Genomic DNA, 22,548 nt, shown 5'->3' on the forward strand with positions numbered 1-22,548 from the left:
AGTCCATCCATCCATTTTCTTTCACTTATCCGGTGTCGGGTCATGGGGGCAGCAGTCTAAGCAAGGACTCCCAGACTTCCCCACCCCAGACATGTCTTCCAGCTCCTCCGGTGGGACCCCGAGGCGTTCCCAGGCCAGCCCAGAGACATAGTCCCTCCAGCGTGTCTTGGGTCTTCCCCGGGATACATTGGAGGGACCCAGCTGCAGACTATCAATATCAGTGTAAAGTCAAGTTTGCCTGAATTATGTTTTGCAGGAGTTGTTTTCTATATTGTGTTACAGAGCTGGTTTAGACATGGTGCTGTTTGGAAAGACGAATGTGTTCTTTGTTGGGTTATTACTTTGTGTCAGTTGATCATTCCTGGATTCTTGACATGGTTTAGTCCAGTGTTTTCTGCTTTTCACCATCTCTGTAAATAAGTGTTAATCTACGGGAACATATTGGAATATGATGAACTTGGTCTCATGCAGTATTCATGAATTCAGCAGGCAAGATCCTTCAGGAATGGTTGACTTGGCTCAGGTTAATCCTTTGCCTGACAGGTCATTGTGTGCTGTTGAGGTCAGCATATGTGAACACCATGGAAGTGTAGTAAGAAGATGAACCAAAGATGGCGTCAAATCTTAGAAAGCTAACTTGCCAATTGAAAAAAAAATCATGTTCTGAAACTAGAGAAGAATCCCTACAAAATCCGACCTTTGTGAAATCCGTGGCTGCCCTATCATCTGAACACGGGCAATTTGAATCCCCCAAAAATGCATTGTGCTCTATGGGAGGCTTCTTTCTGGCCTGGGGCCCCCGGGAGCTGCAGTACCTTTGGAGAGACCACTAATCGATCTTGCCCCGAGACAGAGAGGGAATGTCTTATCCAGTTCTTATTATAGATCCAAGGTGGACACGTGTTACTAATCTATTATCTCCATGGAGACAAGCGGGTAGCACCACCAGGTCAAGTCAAGAACAACTGTAACTGAATAAATGGATGTTTGATGAGTTAAATATCATGACGTAGCACTTTACATACTTTAGATTCTCAAAACACTATGTAGTTGGGTGTTATTCAACTAGCGTAACCACAGCTGCTATGGGGTTTACTGAGACAAATATGGCTCTTATTCTGCGCAAACAGCCTCTCTGACGACCACCAATCACTCACTACGTTTACGCAGGCAAGTTTAAAAGAGCGTCCTGCCCAAAGACCTAAAACTTGGATGTTTGGGTAATGTTTATGAAAGATTGGGCTTTGGGTTAAAAAGAGCTATGCGTGACTTTGCTACACTGTGGTTTTGGGCACTCGTATAAACTCGTGCAGAGGAAGGAGTCATGTAATCCGGAGCTGCTGCAAGTGCTGAAGCTAAGTCCAATGTGGTTTTGTCAAAGACCTTGGACAAGGCGCGTGAAATTACGAGTTCTGTTCAATCAGTCGCACTAATAGGTTGTGTTCATGAAGTTATTGAACGTGATCAGATTCAGATGGAGGGCAGCAGCCTTTATAAATCTATGGGAGAGCCACAGTTTTTGAAAGAAATATGCAAAGTGAAATCAAAAATTGATAGATTTGTTATCGCTCCAAAAAGTTTTTATTTGAATCGCATGGCTTAAAGTTCATTTAGCTGCCAACAATCACTTTTTGAGATGAAAAATTCCACCACTTTTTGGATGTTTTTGTGGAGAAAAAAATCATTCCCCAGTCATTTCACTCTCCTCCAGCTTAGTTTTAAAGGTACACAATGTAACTTTTCTGGGGAGTTTGCCACTTGTCTCCATGGAAATGTCCTTGCTTTGGCTGGAATCTTCTACAGTATGACTTTAAACTTATCGATCTCCATTGAGACGAGCAGATGACACCACCAGGCATTTTGTTTTGGCTGTTAAACGGCTGCAACTGAATAAATGCAAGATATGTTTAATGCCATACTGTGGGACATTCCAAGCATAGTAGTAACATCTCCATGGAGACAAGAAGTATTTAAATTTGCTATGAGAAGTTTTCCATATTGTATCGAAAATCACAAATCTATATTCCTTAGTATGAAGTGAGTGAAATTTCAGTATCGTGACAGCACTAGTTTATAATCTTGTTTTTGTGCCATTATGTGATAAATCTATTGGTTTTCTTGAAGGACTGTCTCATCATCCATATTTGTGAGTGCGTTTTCTTCCCGTAAATCCCCAGTTGATGGATTTGATGTTGAAAATGGAGCTATCAAGGTTGTGCTCAGAGGAGGATGTGGCCTGGATGCCTGTGGGACTTAGCTGTGCATTTGAATAATACAAATATATGTCATAGTAAAAGCAGATCATAGGCTTGTGCTGTAAGCATTGCTAGCAACATTTGAATATTCAAACCCTTTCCACTGACTAAGGCCCAATCCCAGTTTTACCCATCAGCCCTTTGCCTTAACACTTCCCTTTATTTTGCACTTTCACGAGAGGCGAAGGGGTATCCCAATTCTCTAAGGAATCAAGGGGTTGGGCTAAGGCAAGAGGCTGTAGACCCTTGAAATGGAGCAAATCTAGATGCACATTTCAAACTGAGGGATAAGAAGAGTTTTAAGAAACAATGAATTGAGCTCTCTATGAATTGAGTAACTAATAAACACTTTAATGACATTTATGAAGTTATAGGATTGTGTTTGTGTTAATTTTGCAATACAGTAATCTGCTCAAAGCAAACAGTCGTATGTTTCACGTTGTTGCGTATCCAGCTGCATTCGCCACAGTCCACACCTCTGTCCACCTGCTCTGCCACTGTGGAGTTTACAACTCTAAATGTCCTGGGTCTGTTGCTCCTGTAAAGATTGTATTTTATTTCACATTTATGGATATCACCACTGTCGTGACTCGTAAGCCGCTTCTCGGAGGGCAAAGCACCGTGGCACGGGGGCTGCCTCTCCCCGCTGTGGGCCACTGTGAGTGGGGTGCGGGGGAGAGGACTGAGCGGGCCCCTCTCTCCCTGCTGTTGAGGGCAGTTGAGCAGCGGTGTGAGCTTCAAGGGGAGGACAGCCTCGCTTTCTTCGCTTTGGGGTCATATCGAGTGCAGTCGCCTGCGGAGCGAGCGAATGTGGTCCAACACAGACTCAACACAGTATGCACATAATAAGCAGAGTGACAGTGATAAAGCAGAGATGGAAACATGTGATATGCATTGAATTAACAGTTCACTGCACTATCTGCCTTGTTGTTTAGCTCATTTAAATGCAGCCTTCAGCATTGTAATCAATGCAGTAGCCTAATCATTAGTGTGTGTGTCATTGAGCGTGCAAAATGACATATTACTGGATAATCATATATAATAGGCAAAATGATTATGAATACATAATTTAACCTATAGTTCCTATAATATATGGGCCTATATAATATAATATAATATAGCCTGAAGTAGCTCATTATATTGGGCTTTATAAATTATATTATAATGATCATAAAAGCCTTAATAATTAGACATATTCATAAATGAAAGCACACAGCTGAACTTGTTATAAATAGAACAATAAGCAGAGACAAAACAAACACTGTACCATTTCCTAGTGCTGTATTTTCAGCTTGTCCCCTTAGTCGTCATTTTGAAAGAGAAGGGCTAGGGCTAAGGGGTTAGGGGTACAAGAGAGAATTGGGACTGGGTCTAATACATTTGTCATGTTACTAGTATTTATCTTCAGATTCTTTCTTATACGTATTATGCACGTACCTTTAGTAAGATCTGATAAACTTGGGATATATCACCCTGGTCCTTGTGTTCCTGTGTTTGTGTGTCCCTGCTCCTCCCTGTGTTTCTGTAGTCCCTGGTACACTGGCGCTGACAGCTGTGGTGATTACCTGCCCTGTCTCTCCCCATGCATCAGTCGGCGACACCCGTGATTAGGTCCTCATTATGGCCGCCCTCGCGCTCATTCATTTGCACCAGCAAAGGAGGAATGGCCCGTCCGCACTCATTTGAGTAAAGCCTGAAATATGAAGCCTGATCTGGGATGCTATCAGAGAGTAATGCTGGGAGAAGTGAGGCCGGGGAGAGGAGAGACGGGAGAGAGGGAAAGAAAGAGAGGAAAGCTGGTTAGAGGAGAGAGAAGGAAGAGGGGAGATGGAGAGAGGGGAGGTTGTGTAAGAGTGGTCCCCGGAGTGCTGTTCAACCCGCTGTTGCTTCACAGTTTTAGATGAGAGTAGCAGTAAATCCCGAGCGCTCGCATCATCAGTCTTTAAAACTCTAAGTGTATTTGAACAGTACTGGCAGTAGTAAAGAACACATTCTAAATATTATCATTGACTGACTGCACAGACAGCTGCCGGTTCAAACCCACACTCTTCCACTGCAAGATTAATCACAATCCAATCAAAACTACAATTTGAATGGACACAATTAGCATTAGCATTACTCACTGAAACGCACTCCTGCCAAGGGTGAGTGATATGCCAAAATGTGTATCACAACTATCTTGGATTTTATCATGTTTAGGCCTGTCACGATAACACATTTTAAAGTATGAAGATATATCGCTGATGTAAATATAAAAGATAAACAGCAATATTGAAACTAATTTATGTCACTGGCACAAAAACCCAAGAGCAGATTTAAACCACAAAAACTATACTAAATCTACAATATTAAAAAACAAACAAAACAGCAGCTAAATAAACAGCAGAATGAAACACTTTAGTACTTAGTTTGAATCTGCAGTGAGTCCAAGAAGTTATTAATTCAACCTTCTAAGGCTTAAGTCTTAACATATAGCCAAAAAATAACCAAACATTTTCCAGTAGTGCTAAGAAAATGTACACAAGATAAATACTGACCCCAAAAACAGGCCTACCCACAATTTAGAATCACTTACTACAAGGTCATGTGAAGTACAAACTAAAGTCATCTGCTTCTTCTGAAACTTCACGCTTGATTACAATTAAATCCAGTTGTCACTCAGGACGCTGAAACTGACGAACAGGAGGAGTGGGTGGGGAAAAGTGTCGTAGTTTGAGCACAGAGCTGCATTCAAGAGAAAAAAAAAGCACATCGTGATGAGATGAGCTCACGGTTCAGTTTTTTCTCATATCACCGAGCCCATAAGTCATACTTAACTGACCATATCAGTGTAATCCGTCATTCATAAAAAAATGAGACAGTTTGGATTATTTTTTAGCGATATGATTTAAGATGTTAGTTTGCATCTGTAATGAGTCATAGAAGTTATTAATTCAAACTTTTATAACTTAAGTGTTTCTTTTTGCTGTTTATTTATTGCAGCTCATGATTTTTTAACAATATTCTACATTTAGAATCATTTTGTGGCTTAAATATGCTCTTACGTTTTTTGTGTCAGTGGCATAAATTAGTATAAATATATATCGTTTATCGTCTATTTACTTAAGCAATATATCGAAGTTCAAAGTGTGTTATTGTGTTTGACTTAACAGTTCACCTTCTGAATTTTACAAGTAGGCTAGTGCTAACAATAAGCTTTATATCACTTACATTCCATGCTGTTGTTGTTCTTGTATAAACGTGCCTTTGTGATTGGTGGTGGCTGGTGAGGATCTATAGGCACAGAATGGAAGCCACGTTTGTGACAGTCTGCCCTAGGACACTTGTGGCTGTTAGTGTAAAACAAGTATCTAGGACAGTGTTTGTGTTTTTATGTTTTTACAGTTGTGTTCACGGTGTGGGGGCTGGATCAGTTTAAAATAATGATACATATAATGAGATATAATATATAACTGCAGATAGTCATTAATAATTGTGGAGTGAATGTAAAGCTGTTTTAGTGTCTTGGGAGGCGCTATATAAATCCTATTATTCTTATTATTACTGGCTCTTTGGTGTCTTTATTTAGCCTTTGGAGTTCTGCCTAAAACAGAAATTTTGATCAAAAGAATAGAGGAAAACTCTCTCCTCCTTTTCTTTGAGCTCACAGTTCTCTCGTTGTTGTAAAGGAGCTCCACTGGCCAGGAGGGAGCAATTTCTTTGGCTCCTGATACGATACAGATTTTTTAAATATTTGAACTTCCCAATGCCATTCAGGGTTTTATGTACATAATGTAGACTGTGGCTTTATGAATAATTAAGTATTCCATGGTGAATTTTGCCCCATTTGAATAAAATTGTTAGTAGATATAAAAACGGCCTAACAATTAGTTATAATATTGTAAAATAATGTGTTAAACTCCTCCACAGAGCAGCAGCTTCAGAACACGGTGACAGACATTAGGTGACGTTTTAGCCTCTGTTTCTCAAGGCAAAGTTTTTTCATGATATTATTTATGTTTATGGCGTGTAAAAGGAGGAGAAGCCTGCCTGAAGCACATACTTAACATATGTAAACAAGTTAAGGCATTTGTCTCTGAGGGTGGAGACGTGCTCTGTGAGTGCGACCATTTACCATGCTAATGCTATATACACATTTTATCTCTCTGTCTACGTTTATCATAATAATAAGTAGGCATTTTGTTCAAGTAGATTAATAAAGAAATGCACATGAAATAATTTGTATGGTGATGTTTACAAGAAACAAATTCAATGTCGCATGAAAATATCAGCTCAATGAAATCTCTAGACTGGTTGGAGCCACTAAATGAACGTAATGTCATTTGTGTTTGTGTGAAATAGTTTCATGCCTTCAGTAAAGAACACTGTGTACTTTTATTTTTCATTGCAAATCACTTAAAACCACAAATTTATATCTATTACAAGTTTAAACCCATGAAGCGAATACTCAAGTGACAGGCTTTCAAAATGGACATAGTTATGAAAGGGATTGTCATTTATTTAAAAAACATAATCAAAATCACATAATATTTTCTTGAGGAGACGCTAAAGTGATCTGCTTCTTCTGAGAGTTCACCTTTCACTGTGATTGGTTAAATCCACTGGTCACTCACTTACAGCTTTACAGAGTTTGATCGATCAGAGAAGTCGGCGGGGAAAGAGACATTGGAGCGTAGAACTGCATCAAACACAGAAATATTGATGTTGTTGTATTAGTCAGTCCAAAGTGTGTGACCTTTTCCTTCTTATGTAAAGTAAAGGAATGTCTCATACGCACTTTAGATCCCCAGCCCCTGATACGATGTTATTCTGGTGTTTTTGTTTATTTACTCATCATATAATCTGCACAGAGGAGATGGCATACCAGAGCGTCACCCATGCTTCACTCGGCACACTCCCTTTCCACGTCGCCCTGTATCTGAGCATCTGTGTTCATGTTAACTTGGTGTTTTTATGATACTAGGCATGGGACGATATTGAAATTTGGTGTCACGATTATCATGGCCAAAATAATTACGATTAACGATTATATCACCATAATTATTCTTGATGACGTTTGAAAATGTTCTGGATATGAATAATTATAATTTTAATATTATGAACACATTCCATATTTACTGTTAAAGTATTGTACTTTGTTATAGGTGAAAACAACAATGACCTATAGGAGAAGTAATTTTTTTCTGCACATTCTGGTGACACAATGGCGATTATCTTTTTTGCGAATATCATGATTAAATAAAAAGTTAAAATTAAATCTGTCAACTGGACAAAAAGCTGTAGGAGTGAAGACGTTTCGCTGCTCATCCAAGCCGCTTCTTCAGTTCTGGTCAGATTGCTGGTGGACACTGTCTTATATCTATCTGAAAGGAGGGGCTAACTACACTGAACCTGGAAACAGCGCTATTGTTTACAGTTTCGGCTTAAATGTGCTTGCATTCAGCCTTAATGGTCCTAGTTGATCACTCTATTGTTCTCTTTGTTGCGTTTGTTTGCTTTGGGTCTGAGGTTGGAGTTATTAATCGGAGAAAGATGATGTCTAAGGGCCCCATTCCTGTTCAAGGAAGGATTGTCTTTCCTAACAAAAATTGTTTCTTTAACTCTCCTCTCAAACCATCTCTTTTCTCTGGCTAAGATCTGTACCTCACTATATAAAAATTGCCACAAACAATTATTTTCAACCCTTTTTATCACGATAAATGATATTATTCTTTCTCGTCCCATCCCTACGCAATACTAAAATTTCAAACTTGATTTCGATACTAAGGAATAGACTGGATTACTATCTGATTTTTGATATTTTTGACAACCCTAGTTTACACTGCTCTGACTCTCTCATATGTGCTTTGGTACAGATGGACTCCCCGATCTCCACACCGGCACCTCCTCCCCTCCACCTCCTCTCCACCTCCTCCTCTGGGATGGGGGGCGGCGGCTCGGAGATCTCGTCCCCGTGCGAGCAGATCATGGTGCGGTCGCGTTCGGTGGCGGTGAACACGTCAGATGTGGCCCTCTCCACGGAGCCCGAGTGCCTGGGTCCCTGCGAGCCTGGCACCAGCGTCAACCTGGAGGGCATCGTGTGGCAGGAGACGGAGGACGGTGAGTACTGTCCCAAGCACGTCTACAGATGTAGAGGCAGAGGGAGGCAAACTGCAAATGGCTAATCTTAAGTTACTGTGCGATATTCAGGCTTTTAAAAATAAGTTTCACATATATTTTCCCAGATGTCTGTACCGTACTGATATTAATATGTATTTCACAAATATTTTACTGTTCCAGTTTTGGTGTGTCCATGTGTCATTCCCTGTTTGTCCTCAGTGAGTACGAACCGAAATAGAAAAGACATAAGGCTCGAAATATGGACTGTAATATCGGTATATACAGTATGACAGCAGCAAGAAAACAAGTAATGGTTGTTCTGTCCTGATTTACCAGCTGAGCGCTTAGGGTTTATTCATTTGTTGATTATTAGTTCTGAAATAATGAACAAGACTGGGGACAGTTTATCAGAGCGGCCCCTGGGGACACCCTGAGAGATGGTGTCACGAAACAAAACTGGCTAGAGTGCTTCCTGTTAGCGGTCTTGTGAATCTTTGACCTATAAATCTGACTAACCTCTAGCTTTAGATGGGATGCACTTAGTTAACTACGAAATATAAATCAGTTAATGAAAGGTTGGCATTTAATGTGACTCAACCCCTCGAGGAGCTATTGGAAATCGTTGGAGATTTACTGGTAGCCCTAGAGCTAGAAACTCCTTGTTTATAAACTTAAAAAACATGGAGGAGCAGTCACTCAGTCACTCAGCATGCCCACACGTACATTTCATTTGATTAACTTGTGCTGATCTGTTGTATTTGATGTGAGTACGAATCTTGAACGCTCTCTACAGCTTTGGTGCTTTTTCAGCTTTGGCGAGTTTACAAATTGCCCTATTATCTTGTTAAACCTAAACCTATTTTCCAAAGCCTGTGCACATGCTAAATGGAGCTACCTGCTGTCATGCTAGTGTAGCTTACAGACCGTAATGAGAGCTGCGGTGGTGCTAAAGTGTTGCTAGCACACACACAGCGTAGTGCTAGTGTGGTAAGAATAGCATTTGGCATTCACTTCTGAGGTGGCCTTGATTAGTTTCTGCTTTGGAGTTTGCGCCACAGCACTCTGTTTCTTCTCCTCCTCCTCCTCCTCTATTATTACTATTCTCCTCTCCTTCTCTGCTCCTCTGTTCCACTCTTCTTCTGTGCCTCCTCTCCTCTTTGCATCTGCGCCCTCATCTCCTGTTCTCATTTGCCTTTCCTTCTCTCCTCCTTTCCTCTCCTCCTCTGCTCTTCTCCCCTCCTCCTACTGTCCTCCTCCTCCACTCCCATGGCTCTCCTCCTTTCCTCTGCCTCTCTTCTTAGTCTCCTCCTTACTTCCTCTAGTCCTCTGCCTCTCTTCTTCCTGTTTCCCTCTCCTCTGCCCTTTCCTCCTCTACTTTTTCTGTCCTCCTCTCTCCCTCTGCTCTCATCTCCTCTTCCGCTCCTCCTCTCTGCCTCTCCTCCTCTCCTCTGCCCCTCCTCCTCTTCCTCTCCTCCTCTCCTCTTCCTCTCCTTCTCTTCACTGCCTCTCTTCTTCTCCTCTGCCTCTCTTCTCCTCCTCCTCTCTTCTTCTCCTCTGCCTTTCCTCCACTCCCTCACCTCTTCTTCTCTTCCCCCTCTCTCCGACTGTGAATAGTAGTTTGTCCTTCTTCCTGCTGTGCATTCCGTGTGAAACTCGAGACACTTCAGTATTTCTGCCTTTGATCGAGAGCGCAGCGGACGATTGAATTTAGAGTTGTTGCAGTAGCTCTATCAGGTTGTGCTAGCTGTGGAGTCCAGATCTGTCTCTTCTCTTTCCTCTCTTTTTTACCTCCCCTCTTCCTCTTTTTTCTCTCACTCTCTCTTTCCCTCTTCTTTCTTTCTACATCCCTATTCCTCTTTATCTACTCTCCTCTCTCTCAAGCCATCCTTGTTCTCCTCTCCTGCCTCTCTCGCCTCTCCCCTCTACTTCTCCTCTCCTTCTCTCCATCAACTGTCCTCTCTCCCTCCTTCTCCCTCTCTCCCCCCTCTTTCTCTATCTCCCTCTTTTTTCTACCTCTATCTTCTCAAGGTATCCCTTTCTCTCTCCTCTCTCCCCTCCTCTCTCCATCTACCGTCCTCTCTCCCTCTCTCCTCTTTTTTCTACTTCCCCCTTCTTTCATTCTCTCTCTCCCTCATTTCCCCCCCTCTTTGTTTCTATCCACTGACCTCTTTTTTTCTCCCTCTCTTCTGCTCTGTCTTTTCTCCTACTCTATCAACTTTCCTCTCTCTAAATACTCCCACCTTTCTCTTCTTCATTCTACCTGTCTCTCCCCTTCTTCTCTCTCACTCTCTCCCCTCCTCCCCCTCTCCTCTTTCTCACCCCACACTCCTCCTTCCCTGGCGTGCCTGTGAAATACGGCAAACAGCTAATCTTCAAAGGCAGCCCGCGCTCGGTGGCTCTGCAGGCATGCTGACTACAAATCGCCCACACATCCGTCGCACACTGCAGACCTCTCTCTCTTCCCTCTTTCCTCCCTCTCTCTTTCCCTCTCCCTTCCCTCTCTCGTCCTTCTCTAGCCCGTTTTTCTCTCTCTTCCCTCTCGCTCGCCTTTCTCTCCCCTCTCTTTTCTCTCTCTTGCTCCCATCTCTTACCTTTCTCTCGCATCTCTCTTACCTCTCTCTTCGTCTTTCTCTCTCCCTCCTTTCTCTTACCTCTTTTGTCCTTCCTTTTGCCCACCTCTTCCATCTCTCTCCCCTCTCTCTTCTACTCACTCTCCCGCTCGCTTACTTTCTCTTTTCCATCTCTCCGCTCTCTCCTCCTCTCCCTAACCCTCTCTCCTCCCCATTCTCTTCCCTCTCTCTCACATCTCTCTTCTTTCTCTTCCCTATCTCATCCCCCTCTCCCCTTTTCTTTTCCCCATCTATCCCCTCTCTCCTCTGCTCTCCGCATTCTCCTCCCCACTCTCTTCCCCCTCTCTCCCATCTCTCTTCTTTTTCTGCGCTCTCTCCACTCACTCTTCCCTATCTCATCCCCCTCTTCCCCATCTATGCCCTCTCTTCTCCCTGTCCCTACCCGCCTCTCTCTCCTCCCCTCTCTCCTCACTCTCTTCCCTCTCTTTCCCATCTCTCTTTTTTCTCTCATCCCCCTCTCCCCGTCCCTCCCCTCCTCTCCCCCTCCTCCTCTCCTCCTCCTCTCTCTCACTCAGTGCTCAGGCTGCCTCATCAACATTCCTGGAGCGGAGGATCTCATTGAGTGGCTGGCTTTCTTCCATGTGCTTTCTGATTTTTGCGCTGCTGCCACGGGCTTCGTCTGATTCACCCCTGTACGACTTTGCTTTTCCCAGCTCTTTTATGTTACTAAGCAAAGCACGCAGGCAGCTAGTGGGATAAAAGAGAGGGTGGCTTAGGCGTTAGAGTCGTCGCCTAATACCTGGAAGGTGAATGGTTTGATCCAAGCTAACTGATTGGTGGCAGTTGGTCATTGGTCCATATTGGTTGCTGCTTCTCAGTTGTGTGTTGTTACGATACTCAAATTTCAAACTCGATTTCTATATTAAGGAACAGACTTGATACTCGGTACTGATTCCTATGCCACAATGATAATAAAATACACTCTTTCTTGTGATTTTCCTCATTCAATGCTAGTACTTTCTTTTATATTACTATGTGGTCCTATATCTGTGTAATCCCTCAGTCGTATAGGTAGGTACCAAAGTCCTCCGTGTTCATATACTAGTCTAATGTGTCTTATACTTGTTATAATACAGCTCAAAATCATTTTAAAGTCATTCAAAAAAGGTTAATTTCTGTCCTATGTATGCAACTTTTTTAGTATCGATACCTGCTCAAGTGTATATCTAGCTTCAATATTAATTTTAGTATCGATTAATATCTGATTTTCGATACTTTTGACAACCCTACTGCGCAAATATACCTGATGTTTGTTATCCACTGCAGTTGAATGCCTCTTAGAGCTGTTCAATTAACCAAATGTTAATTGTGATGACAGTTATTGCTACAGTGAATTATAGTAAAAGCCAAAATTATATCTGTCAACAGCTCATACTTTAATCTCTCAATGTGCAACAGTCCTATTCATTCTTTTAGTCTTACTTGAGTAATTTTAAAAAAAATATGAAATTATTTGAACATTTGTGTTTCTTGCACCGCTCCTTCAGATACGATTTAGTTTGTCTCATTTTGCGTGTCTATCCTTCGATCTAATGTTTGGTCCTTCAAATTATAAATCAGATGTTATGTCCCAACAGTTATTCTTTAAGTTACTCTTACTTAAGTAATTTCTTGGACCACTACTCGACGTAATGTTTCTCTTGAGTACAGTTTTGGCTACTCTACTCTAAGCTGCTCTAATGCTTCTCGTAGCATAGTCGGACTACGCCAAGATGGAGCCATGTTATCAGGATGGTAGACTACGATCTCCAAAGCACAACCCCTCCCTGTCTCTCTCCGCCCTCTTACCCCCCTCTCTCCTCTCTCTTTCCCGTCTTCCCCCATTTTTTATGTGGTCTTGTGCTTGTACTCTTAGCTTTATGTAGTCTAAGCTTCCTGTTCCAGTCAGAGCAGGGCAGTGATTGACTTTTCAAAACCTGCATGACAGCGTGGTGAGTTTCCAAGCAGCTAACATGCAGAGCAGGCGCTAGTGCTAGTGTGAGTACTAGTGTGTTTACTGGTGTGTTTGCTAGTGTCAGGGTAAGGGCAGGAGGGAGAGAGGGAGGGACAAGGGCACTTCTGTTAGTGACACAAACATGGCCGCCAGCCAGGAGCAGTACTACACTGTTCCTCTGCCACCCACAGCGCCAGGCAGACCCCTCCCCCACCCCTGCACTCTGCTTACAAGTACAAGCACTCTCAGCTGTGGGGAGAGCTGCTTGTCTGGGGGGAGGGAGGACTGTGCCTAAGTGGTGCAATGTTTTCCAGAAGTGTACAGGAAAATGTCTGTTTTCAAACCATATATTATTACTATGCTAAATGTTTGCTCTGTTTTATTGCACTACTGAGCTACAGCATACTCCATTATGATAACTACATCTTTTAGCCTTAAAGGGCTCATATTTCAGTATTTTTCTGATGATATAATGCTGTTTCCTCATCATAAACAGACCTGGAGTTGTGTATTGCTTCATTCACACGTTTAATACACAGACCCTGTATATTTAGGCTGAGCTCTTCTCTCAAACACAAAACATTCTGTTCTACCTTGTCATGTCAGGAAGTGCTTTACCCTGTTTTTACACTCCATCCACCTTCACTGGATTCATTTGGATAATTTCAGCCCAAAAAATTGCCGATCTCTACTGAACGAAAGGTAAAAGACAGACTAATAACAAAGGGTTACTCAAACGTTTGTGAATGAAACAAAGCACAACTCCAGGTATGTTTTTAAGAAGATAACAACATTATAACATGGCGTGAAGCTCCAAAGAGTCAATTTTGCGTAATATAGGACCTTTAATAAAGCGTAAACAAAGAGGCTTAGTAATATATATATATATATATATTGCTTATAATGGTGTTAAGGTTGGGAGTTACGTTTAGGCTATTAATAGTAGTTTCTTAGTAAGTGCAGATATGATATAAGACACTTTTTGCTGTGTTATTCATTCCACCACTAAAAAACTCACCACTTGTTGACATATTGGGATTAGTGTTCATTTGACCATATTTCTGGAGTGAGAGTGAAACAGCTTCCATCTTCTCCTCCTGACTGTTTTTGTCATTAGATTTTTCCCATGTTGCCTCTCTCCTTAATCCCTCTGAGTCACTACGTTTACTTGCACAGGAAAATCTGAGTGTGAATAAGTGCGAACGGGGGCTAAGAGGCGTTCAGGTGCTTGCACTAAAATACAGCAGCTATAGTTACGAATAAAAAACACTATCATACATAAAACCACACTTTAGGCAGAAATAGGTAGGATCGTTTACGTTGAACATTTGATTTTCAGACATGAAACGAACTGGATTACTCACTTTTTTACTTTCCCAGGCGATTGAGTGTAACAAAGCTCCCTCATCCTGGTTTAAACTAATGGAAGACCAGATGAACTTCACTGTTCCAAGCACATCTAATATTTTCTTTTCTGTTTCTGACCCCATGCAATTGAATGCCTCTCCTAGTCTGCGTCTAATGTAAGTCGGACAGCGCGGTTACATGCAGCGCTTATCCGAGTATATATTGGCTTCTCCAGATGTGTCAATGGGATCTTTGAGATTCAATACACCTCAGTCATAGGTCAAAGGTTGATCAGTTTAAATTGAACTAGGCCAGTGGAGTGCATGTAAACGTGAGTGATATCAGCATAAGGGTAGCCTCACACATCTCCCAACCCAGCCCCGCCTCAGCCCTGCAGGCTAGAGAGCCATCAGCTAAACAGGAAGAGCGATGGCAGCTAGCGTAAAGTTTAAAATAACACTGTGCCCGGCTAAGTGCTTGATGGAGTCGGCTATTACAGCAGAAGCTAAAGTAAACACTAAAGGTATGAAAATGGCCTCACTTCAGGACAGATTGGTAGCATTCCCAGGGTAATCCTTTATCTGAAGGACTGTGGACGGAAACCAAGCTAATCTCTTCATATTGTTATTAGAACTTTGGCACATTCCATTCATTCATGTGTTTGGATTTAGCGCAAACACAGCGTCCTATGTGAAGGGCACTTATGACGTACTCTTTAACTTGTAGTATGTTTTGACCCACTGGTATCAAACCGGCGAGGGACAATAAGTAAACTTGAATGGCTAGTGGTAACCTTTAGTTTCCGGACTGTGGATTTTCAAACTGTTGTGTAGTAATAGTCTTTACTGGTCTTGTGACAAAGCAACTGCTAATGCTGCTAAAGATACAAAAGATATAATCCAGCCATACCAGTAGGCCTGTCATGATAATTACTATATCGACTTATTGTTCAGTTACTTTCAATATAATCTTTTATCGTCTATATTCTATCCATCAATTTATCGAACTTCAAAATGTGTTATCATGACAGGCCTACATACCATGCTAATTACTTAAGACTTGGCACACTCATAAAACCTGCTTTGCATAGTGCCTCAACCTCACATGAGCTCAGAGTGATGGGAGAGATAACGGTGATTCTCTACTAAACAAAGAGCTCTCACTCTACTAGCAGAGAATGCACAATTATGTATACATGAATTCATTTGTGTTACATTTTTGCGTTTACATTTCACTATTGTGTCCGTAACTCAAGATATGAACATTACTAAGAGACAAGTCAGCTTCCTTCTTTCCCCAAGGTCGCTCCTGCTCACGTTAGCAACAGGTTTGATTGACAGCCTGCCTCCTGCTAAACCAGTGGTGCGGGCGGGAAGGGGTGTTACCTTCCACAGCTTCGCTCCAGGTTGACTCTTTGGTTGCTATGATGGCTCCATATTTGCTCCGTAAGCTCTAGACTCGATGAGCTTCATTTGTCTGGAGCCGAACGCTACGGGTGACGTCACACTCCACTTCTTTATACAGTCTTAACCTAACTTACACTTAGCCATCCATCTGTGTTACCAAGTTCACAGCAGGCCACACACCCTTGTAGTTCGCATAAAAAGTTCAGTAATTGAAATGAATCTGGCAAACACAGGACAGATCAAGGATAGTCCTGAACCTGAGGCCCAGAGGCAGCAGAGTGCTTCTGAAGAGCCCCACACCGCTGCATGACAAGTACCAGACCGCTCTGCTTAGACATGCTCCGTGTGCGCGCCTCTCATTTAGCATGCTCCCGACAGCTGCTCCGTCACCTCCGCTTTACGGGGCCGAGCGTGGGGGGGCGCAGAGCCAACGAGCCAGGTGGAGACCAGACCAGGAGGGAGAGCTCAGAGCCAATGAGCCGGGCGTAGACCAGACCCAGAGGGGGAGCTCAGAGCAACAGAGCCAGGACCCAGCCCCTGCTCCTGCTCCAGTGTTTCACAGCCAAATCTCAAAAAAAAGAATACACATTTTCTGATCTTCATCTATAATATACTTTATTTATTTGTAAGTTACGGGCTGTAGTCATTTAAGTTGTAAGTTGTTTGGTTAACTAAAGACATGTCGTGCAGATCGATTTGTCGAACAAAAATGGGGCGTGGTAAAAACTCCCTAAACTATTGCGTATCTTTATGTATCTAACCTAAACTGCACTCGCAAGACTGCACCTGCAGGGGGAGTTCATGCAAAACTCTCTATGCCTATCAAATCCTCTCAGTCAGGTCTTAAACTGTGCTACAGACTGAAAACCTGCCTCTTCTCCCTGGCATTTGGTTCTAGCTACGCAGGATATGTTGGTGTTTTATTGTTCTTTGTCTATGTGTCGTATTTTAAGTATATCTGTTTTTGTTTTTTGTTTATATGAAGCACTCCGGGCAGCTTAAGTTGTATTTTAAATGTGGTGTATAAATAAAGTTGAATTGAAAAAGAAAAAAAAAGTACGAGGAAACTGTATTTATATAAACACAGATTAGTTTAATCTACATGGACTAAAGGACTGCGGCTCTGGTGAGTTATTTCTATCTAGAAGCCTTCAGTCACCATTTAGCATGCTCCCAACAGCTGCTCCATCACCCCCGCTTCATGGGGCCGAGAAGGGGGAGAGCGCACAGCCACAGAGCCAGGCAGAGGACCAGACCAAGAGGAAGCCCGCGACACCTCACAAAACGCCATCAAACACTCCCCCTCTGGTCCCAGTCGCCCGGGTTACAGCGCTGCATTTTTCATCAGTGTAATTAAAGAGCAGATGTGGCAGCGGTTCAACACTGTGGCACTAAGTGAAAGAACAGAGGAGCAGGCGCACTGTAAACTGTCAGGCTAATAGAATGAGTCTTTAAACAACAATTTTGCAGCTTTCTAGTAGTAATAGTTTTGGTCGTATTGTTGAGTTATCAAATATCAAACTCCCTAATGTTGTATAGACGCACATAGGCTAAAGCTGAGAAACTATGAATGTTGTTTTTTTTTTATTATTAACTTTTTGTTTACTTTTAGCAAATGAAATCTTTAGTAAACTTTAATTACACCACTTTAGTGACTTTGGCTTGGAGAGTGGTTATAAAAAACTGTAGTAGTCTCTGTGGTTGAAACCTACTATCCCTGTAGTTTAGACCCATACGAATCCTTGTATTAGTTTATTAATAATAGCAATAATGCATTAGTCTTGTATAGTGGTTCTCCAGGTGCGCAAAGTCACTTTACAATTTCTCGTTGATGGTAAACCACATTTGTAGCCACAGCTGCCCTGGGGTAGACTGACAAGTGACGCTGCCATCATAGATTCCTCCGACCACCACCAATCACTCACTCACACACATTAGGGTTGTCAAAAGTACTAAAACTAGTATCGAAACTGGATACTCATTTGTGCAAGTATTGACACTAAAAAAGTCACATACTCAGTCTATATGGTCTGATACTTGTTCTGATATAGTACTGTCCTAAGTATACGCCCATGGACGACTATGGAACCGACCTGGACGACTGAGGAATTACACAGATATACGGCCACATGGGAATATAAAAGAAAATACTACAATTTAATGTTGAAAATTACATTCTGTTGTCTCATTCTTCTGTTTTTTAATTATCATCTTAGTATCGATATCCGTTCTGAGTACCGAGTCTATTCCTCAATATCGAAATTGAGTTTAAAATTTTTGTATCGTGACCAAACTACGCCACATTCATACTCGGCACGGTGGTTGATGTGTTTTGCCTAAGGACACGATAACGGTATGCACTAGAGCCACTGCTGCCCCGTTGCTACTCCAGGTATTTTCAGCAGTATTTCCATCCAAGCACTAACCAGGCCCAACCCCGGCTGGCCTCAGATCAGTCGAGATCAAGCGTTCTCAAACTGGTATGGCAGTTCACATTTCAACCTTCTCTGTTACCGAACATGTTTAAAATGTTCAAACCAAATTTTTGCTAGATTTGTCAAATGCCGAAAATTGACCCTCCCTACATTTTAGCCGTTATTCCCCTGTAGAGCTCTGCGGTCAGAAAGCCAATGCGTACCAGAGGAAAGCATCTTGTGTTTCAGTAAGCCCGGGTGGTTGTATTTCAAATCCCCCGAACAGACGGCAGTGGCAGTTCATGTGTGGACCCCTCCCCTGGCTTAGCACGCTCCCACACCCCCAAATGTCATCCCGCTAATGCTAAGCTAACTTTATTACCGTGGTAACACAACCCAGAACACCTCAACTGTCTCTGCAGGCCACCGCTAGCACTGACACGTCATGCTAGTTTAGCCTCTTCTCTAGTTTCGCGAACCCTCCACTCCGCTCCCATGGCTGCTTAAGCTAACACATGAATAATGCAGTGTTTGTGTTAAAAGCCTTGTCAATGGGATTATTTCTGCAGCACATGTTATAGACTAGAGATACTGGTGCTATTGGGGCTGTTTTGGCCTATTTAGTTTTAACATATTTATGAATTAATGTCGTTCAGTGGGTTCTAGGGCTGAGGCAAGACACAGTTTCCACGAGACGAGACTTGAGGTTAGATCCATGAAAACGACACTTATGATTTATAGTAAGTAAATTGCGCGATCCAGTTCATAATGCTGATCTTGTAATTTTGGATTTGTTTTATTTTAATATTTTTGTTGTCATTGCTGCACTGCTAGGGGCACATAAGTAATGTAACTCACCAGCACGTAACCCTTTTTTTTTGTCCAATACACAAACGTTATACCGATTCTAATACACAGATGATAATAAAAACACCTTCTTCAGACAATAGAATGTGATTTTCAACATTAAATTGTAGTATTGACTTTTATATTACAGTATTATATTGTGTAATGTTCCATAGTGGTCCATGGGTGCATACTAGTCTATGTGTCTTATACTTGTTCTGATACAGCTCAAGATTATTCTAAAGCTTTTCAGGAAAGGTTCACTTCTGCCCTCAAATGAGTATCTAATTTCAACACTAGTTTTCGTAGTCAGTAGTATTTAATGTTCACTTTTTTTGTCCAATCAAAACATGGAAAAAAATCTCACAAGATAATTTTCCAATCGTGTAGCAACGATTGTGAACATGAGGAAAATTCTCATCATATTATTGAAAATGGCATGTAAACTGTAACGACTAATGTGACGTGTGAGTAATCTGACTACGTTCTAGGCCCGTCACGTTAACACATTCTGAAATGCGATATATTTCTGAAGTAAATATAGTCGATAAACAATAATATTGCAACACATTTATGCCACTGACGCAACAACGCAAGAGCAGATATAAACCATAAAAACTATTCTAAATCTACAATATTAAAAGAAAAAAGCATGAGCAGCAATAAATAAATGGCAGAATGAAACACTTCAGTACTTAGTTTGAACCTGTAATGAGTCCTAGAAGTTATTAATTCAACCTTCTATGGCTCAAATCTTATATCGCCAGAAACAAAAAAAATCCCAAATTTCCCAGTAGTGTTAGTTGTATGATTCAGTCCAATGCTGCAAGTCGACGTCACTCATTCTCCCACACAACAATTCTCCATAAATATACAAAAACATGATACAAAACTTTACACAACAACTTCACAAACCTGGTGCAATGTGCAGTAGTTTCATTAGCGGGAAGCACGCTGATTGTGCTGTGATAGTGCTCTGAAGGGGGAGTGAATTAACGTAGTGAGCAAAGGCAGAATATAACATTTTCAAAACAAACGCTAACATTGTGATCTAAATATGTTATGTGTTAGCAGTTAATACCCCATAGAAGTAATATAATCCTGCTTTAGCCCTGGTTTAGCCCTGGTTCTTGGCGCATACAGTATTTGCCGTGTTATCCCTGTTTAAAATCTGACATTTCCTCTGTTCTGTCAGGGAGGAGGAGCAGCAGCGAGCGTAGTATTGGCTTTATAACTGAGTGCCAGTCATGCTCCGTGCCCCTCTGAAAAGGCTCCATTGACATGTTTTGACAAAGAGAAAGCCGTCCGCTGTCTGAACGACCATAGAGGCTGTCCTTGTCAGAAGAGCTGCCCACACTAGAGGTCTGGAGCTGGGGTTGGGTCAATGAGCCTCCAGCATGCTCGCTCGAGGATGCCAGAGAAACTGACACTGATAAAGTAGTGTGGATGGAGCGGGTATAGCTTCATATCAGTGTTCTCTCGATTTCGATACTAAGGAATAGACTGGATACTGATTCCGATAACACAATGATGGTGACGGTGATGATAAAAAATGAGACAATGGAATGTGATTTTAAACATTAAATCATAGTACCTTTTTATATCTGTCCTGTGAATGTGACTTTAGTATCAATAATTGTTTTAATATTGATTAGTATCTGATTTTCGATACTTTTGACAACCCTAATTTGCTGCATACTTGTCGCCAGCAGCCACCAACAAATATCATTAAATAGTGTCCTCAATGTATTTATTTTATTTTATTTATCCAGTCATTTCATTCAAAATCAAACATTATTCAACTTGTATAAGGTTGTACATAACATTTCTATCATGACCGAAAGGGTTTAGGCTGAAGTAAAAAAAAATACTTATAATGACTAACCCATTTTAATAACACACAAGAATGACAAGAAAAGCAGCAATAACAAATGACTCAATGTGTAAACAAAAGAAAAAAATACAAACCATAGCACTTCACATGAATCATTCCTGAGTAAAGGTTTATACCTCTTTTTAAATGTTTCTATTGTGTAGGAGCTTTTTAATTTATCATCAAGGTTGTTCCACACACTAACCCCACGAACAGAAACAGAATGATGTTTTTACTGGTTTTAGTTTTAATTTTAACAGTAATTTATATAGTCTGAATATTGCGTCATTTAGTGACTTTAAAATGCCTTTGAACTTAAAACCATGTTTTGTCTGACACACTCTGCTGGTAACATCTGGGAGTGAAACATTTTGAAATGGCAGATTAGCAGCATGGCTATTGTCAACATTAGCAAACAGATACTGTAGGTGAAAACAAAGCTGCTCTTGTTTTTTTGGGTTTTTTTTTTTTTAGCTTTCCTAAAGATAAAAATAATAGTGATGACCCCACTAAATGAGCCTGAGTTAGTGATGTCTGTGCCTAACCATAGCAGCGGCGTAACCCTTTTGAAAAGCTTGAGTCTAAATGCAGACAGATGGACAAACCCATTTAGACCCTTGCACCCATTTATAATTCACACTGTGCTGTTGTTTTAGCCACATACTCACTGCCACAGCCTTTTTGTCTTCTCTGGGTGTCAGTAGGAACAGGAAGTGGTGAAAGTGGTGAGTGACTATTTGAGGTGAAAAAGGCAGGTAATTTTAGCTGATGTGTGCTTTACTTGCCAACAACTTTTATTTGTGTATGAGATTATGACTCTGAGCCAGTGTGAATGTTTGAATGAGTACGTGTCTGTAGTGTTTTGAATTGATACCAAACCTGAAAACTGATGCAAAACAAATCACCTGAACCTGGATATCAGGATTGGACCAGATATTGGTATCACAATATAGTGTTATAGGGTTAGGCCAGTTGTATATTACATTTTATGTACTGAAGGATTGTTTAATGGCCTCTATAGATTCTCAGTCATGTTTGTGTTTATCTTGTGTGTTCCATAGTCACTTGATGAATAAGTAACTTGCATAGATTTTTGTATTGATTTGTTAAATGATTACACGCGTGAAAGTGTCGGTGTTGATACCAGACTAACCAGTGCATCCCTTTTTGAATATTACAGGATTCATTCAAAAATCCATTTCAAAGGTGCATTATACAGCTTTTATGGTGTGGATGGTCCACTTCCTGCTTGTTTCCATGGAGATATTGCCTTACCTGGAGTGTTCCACTGTATGGTATTAAACTTTCATTTTGCATTTGCTCATTTACAAGTGTTTTTGCTAAGAAATATTGGTGAAAGCACGCATCCTTTTTATGAACGGTGAGACATATCCACAGAACTAACCTGTAACTCGTCCTACTTGCATCATCTGCATGTTTCTACGGTAATGGTAGAGGTTTACGTAATATGTGGATCGTTCTAGGCAAAGCGATAACGTCTCCATGTTTTTTTGTAAATGCCTATATTTTATTAATCATAAAAATGTATGTCTTATATAAACACTCGAATTAGAGACGTCTTTCTCTGTTAGTGGTAAATACCAGTTTGCAGTGATTTTGTGTTGCTCATAGAAGCCCTGAATGATCTTGAGCTGTATCAGAACAAGTATAAGACCACATAGACTAGTATACGCTCGTGGACCACTACGAAACTACCTGGACGACTGAGGAATTACACAGATATA

The 22,548-nt window shown here is 41.4% G+C and overlaps 1 protein-coding gene across 1 annotated transcript in view; it reads left to right on the top strand.

The window, feature by feature from the left end:
• Nucleotides 1-22,548, top strand: part of LOC117387766 (zinc finger protein 609-like) — a 142,539-nt gene that overhangs the window by 84,025 nt on the left and 35,966 nt on the right. Inside the window, exon 3 of the mRNA XM_033985331.2 lies at nucleotides 8,111-8,354. Coding sequence (XP_033841222.1) covers nucleotides 8,111-8,354 — 244 coding nt within the window. The remainder of the gene's footprint in view (nucleotides 1-8,110; nucleotides 8,355-22,548) is intronic.

The sequence above is a fragment of the Periophthalmus magnuspinnatus genome, chromosome 3, assembly GCF_009829125.3.
Source record: "Periophthalmus magnuspinnatus isolate fPerMag1 chromosome 3, fPerMag1.2.pri, whole genome shotgun sequence".
In the NCBI taxonomy this organism is placed as follows: Eukaryota; Metazoa; Chordata; class Actinopteri; order Gobiiformes; family Gobiidae; genus Periophthalmus; species Periophthalmus magnuspinnatus.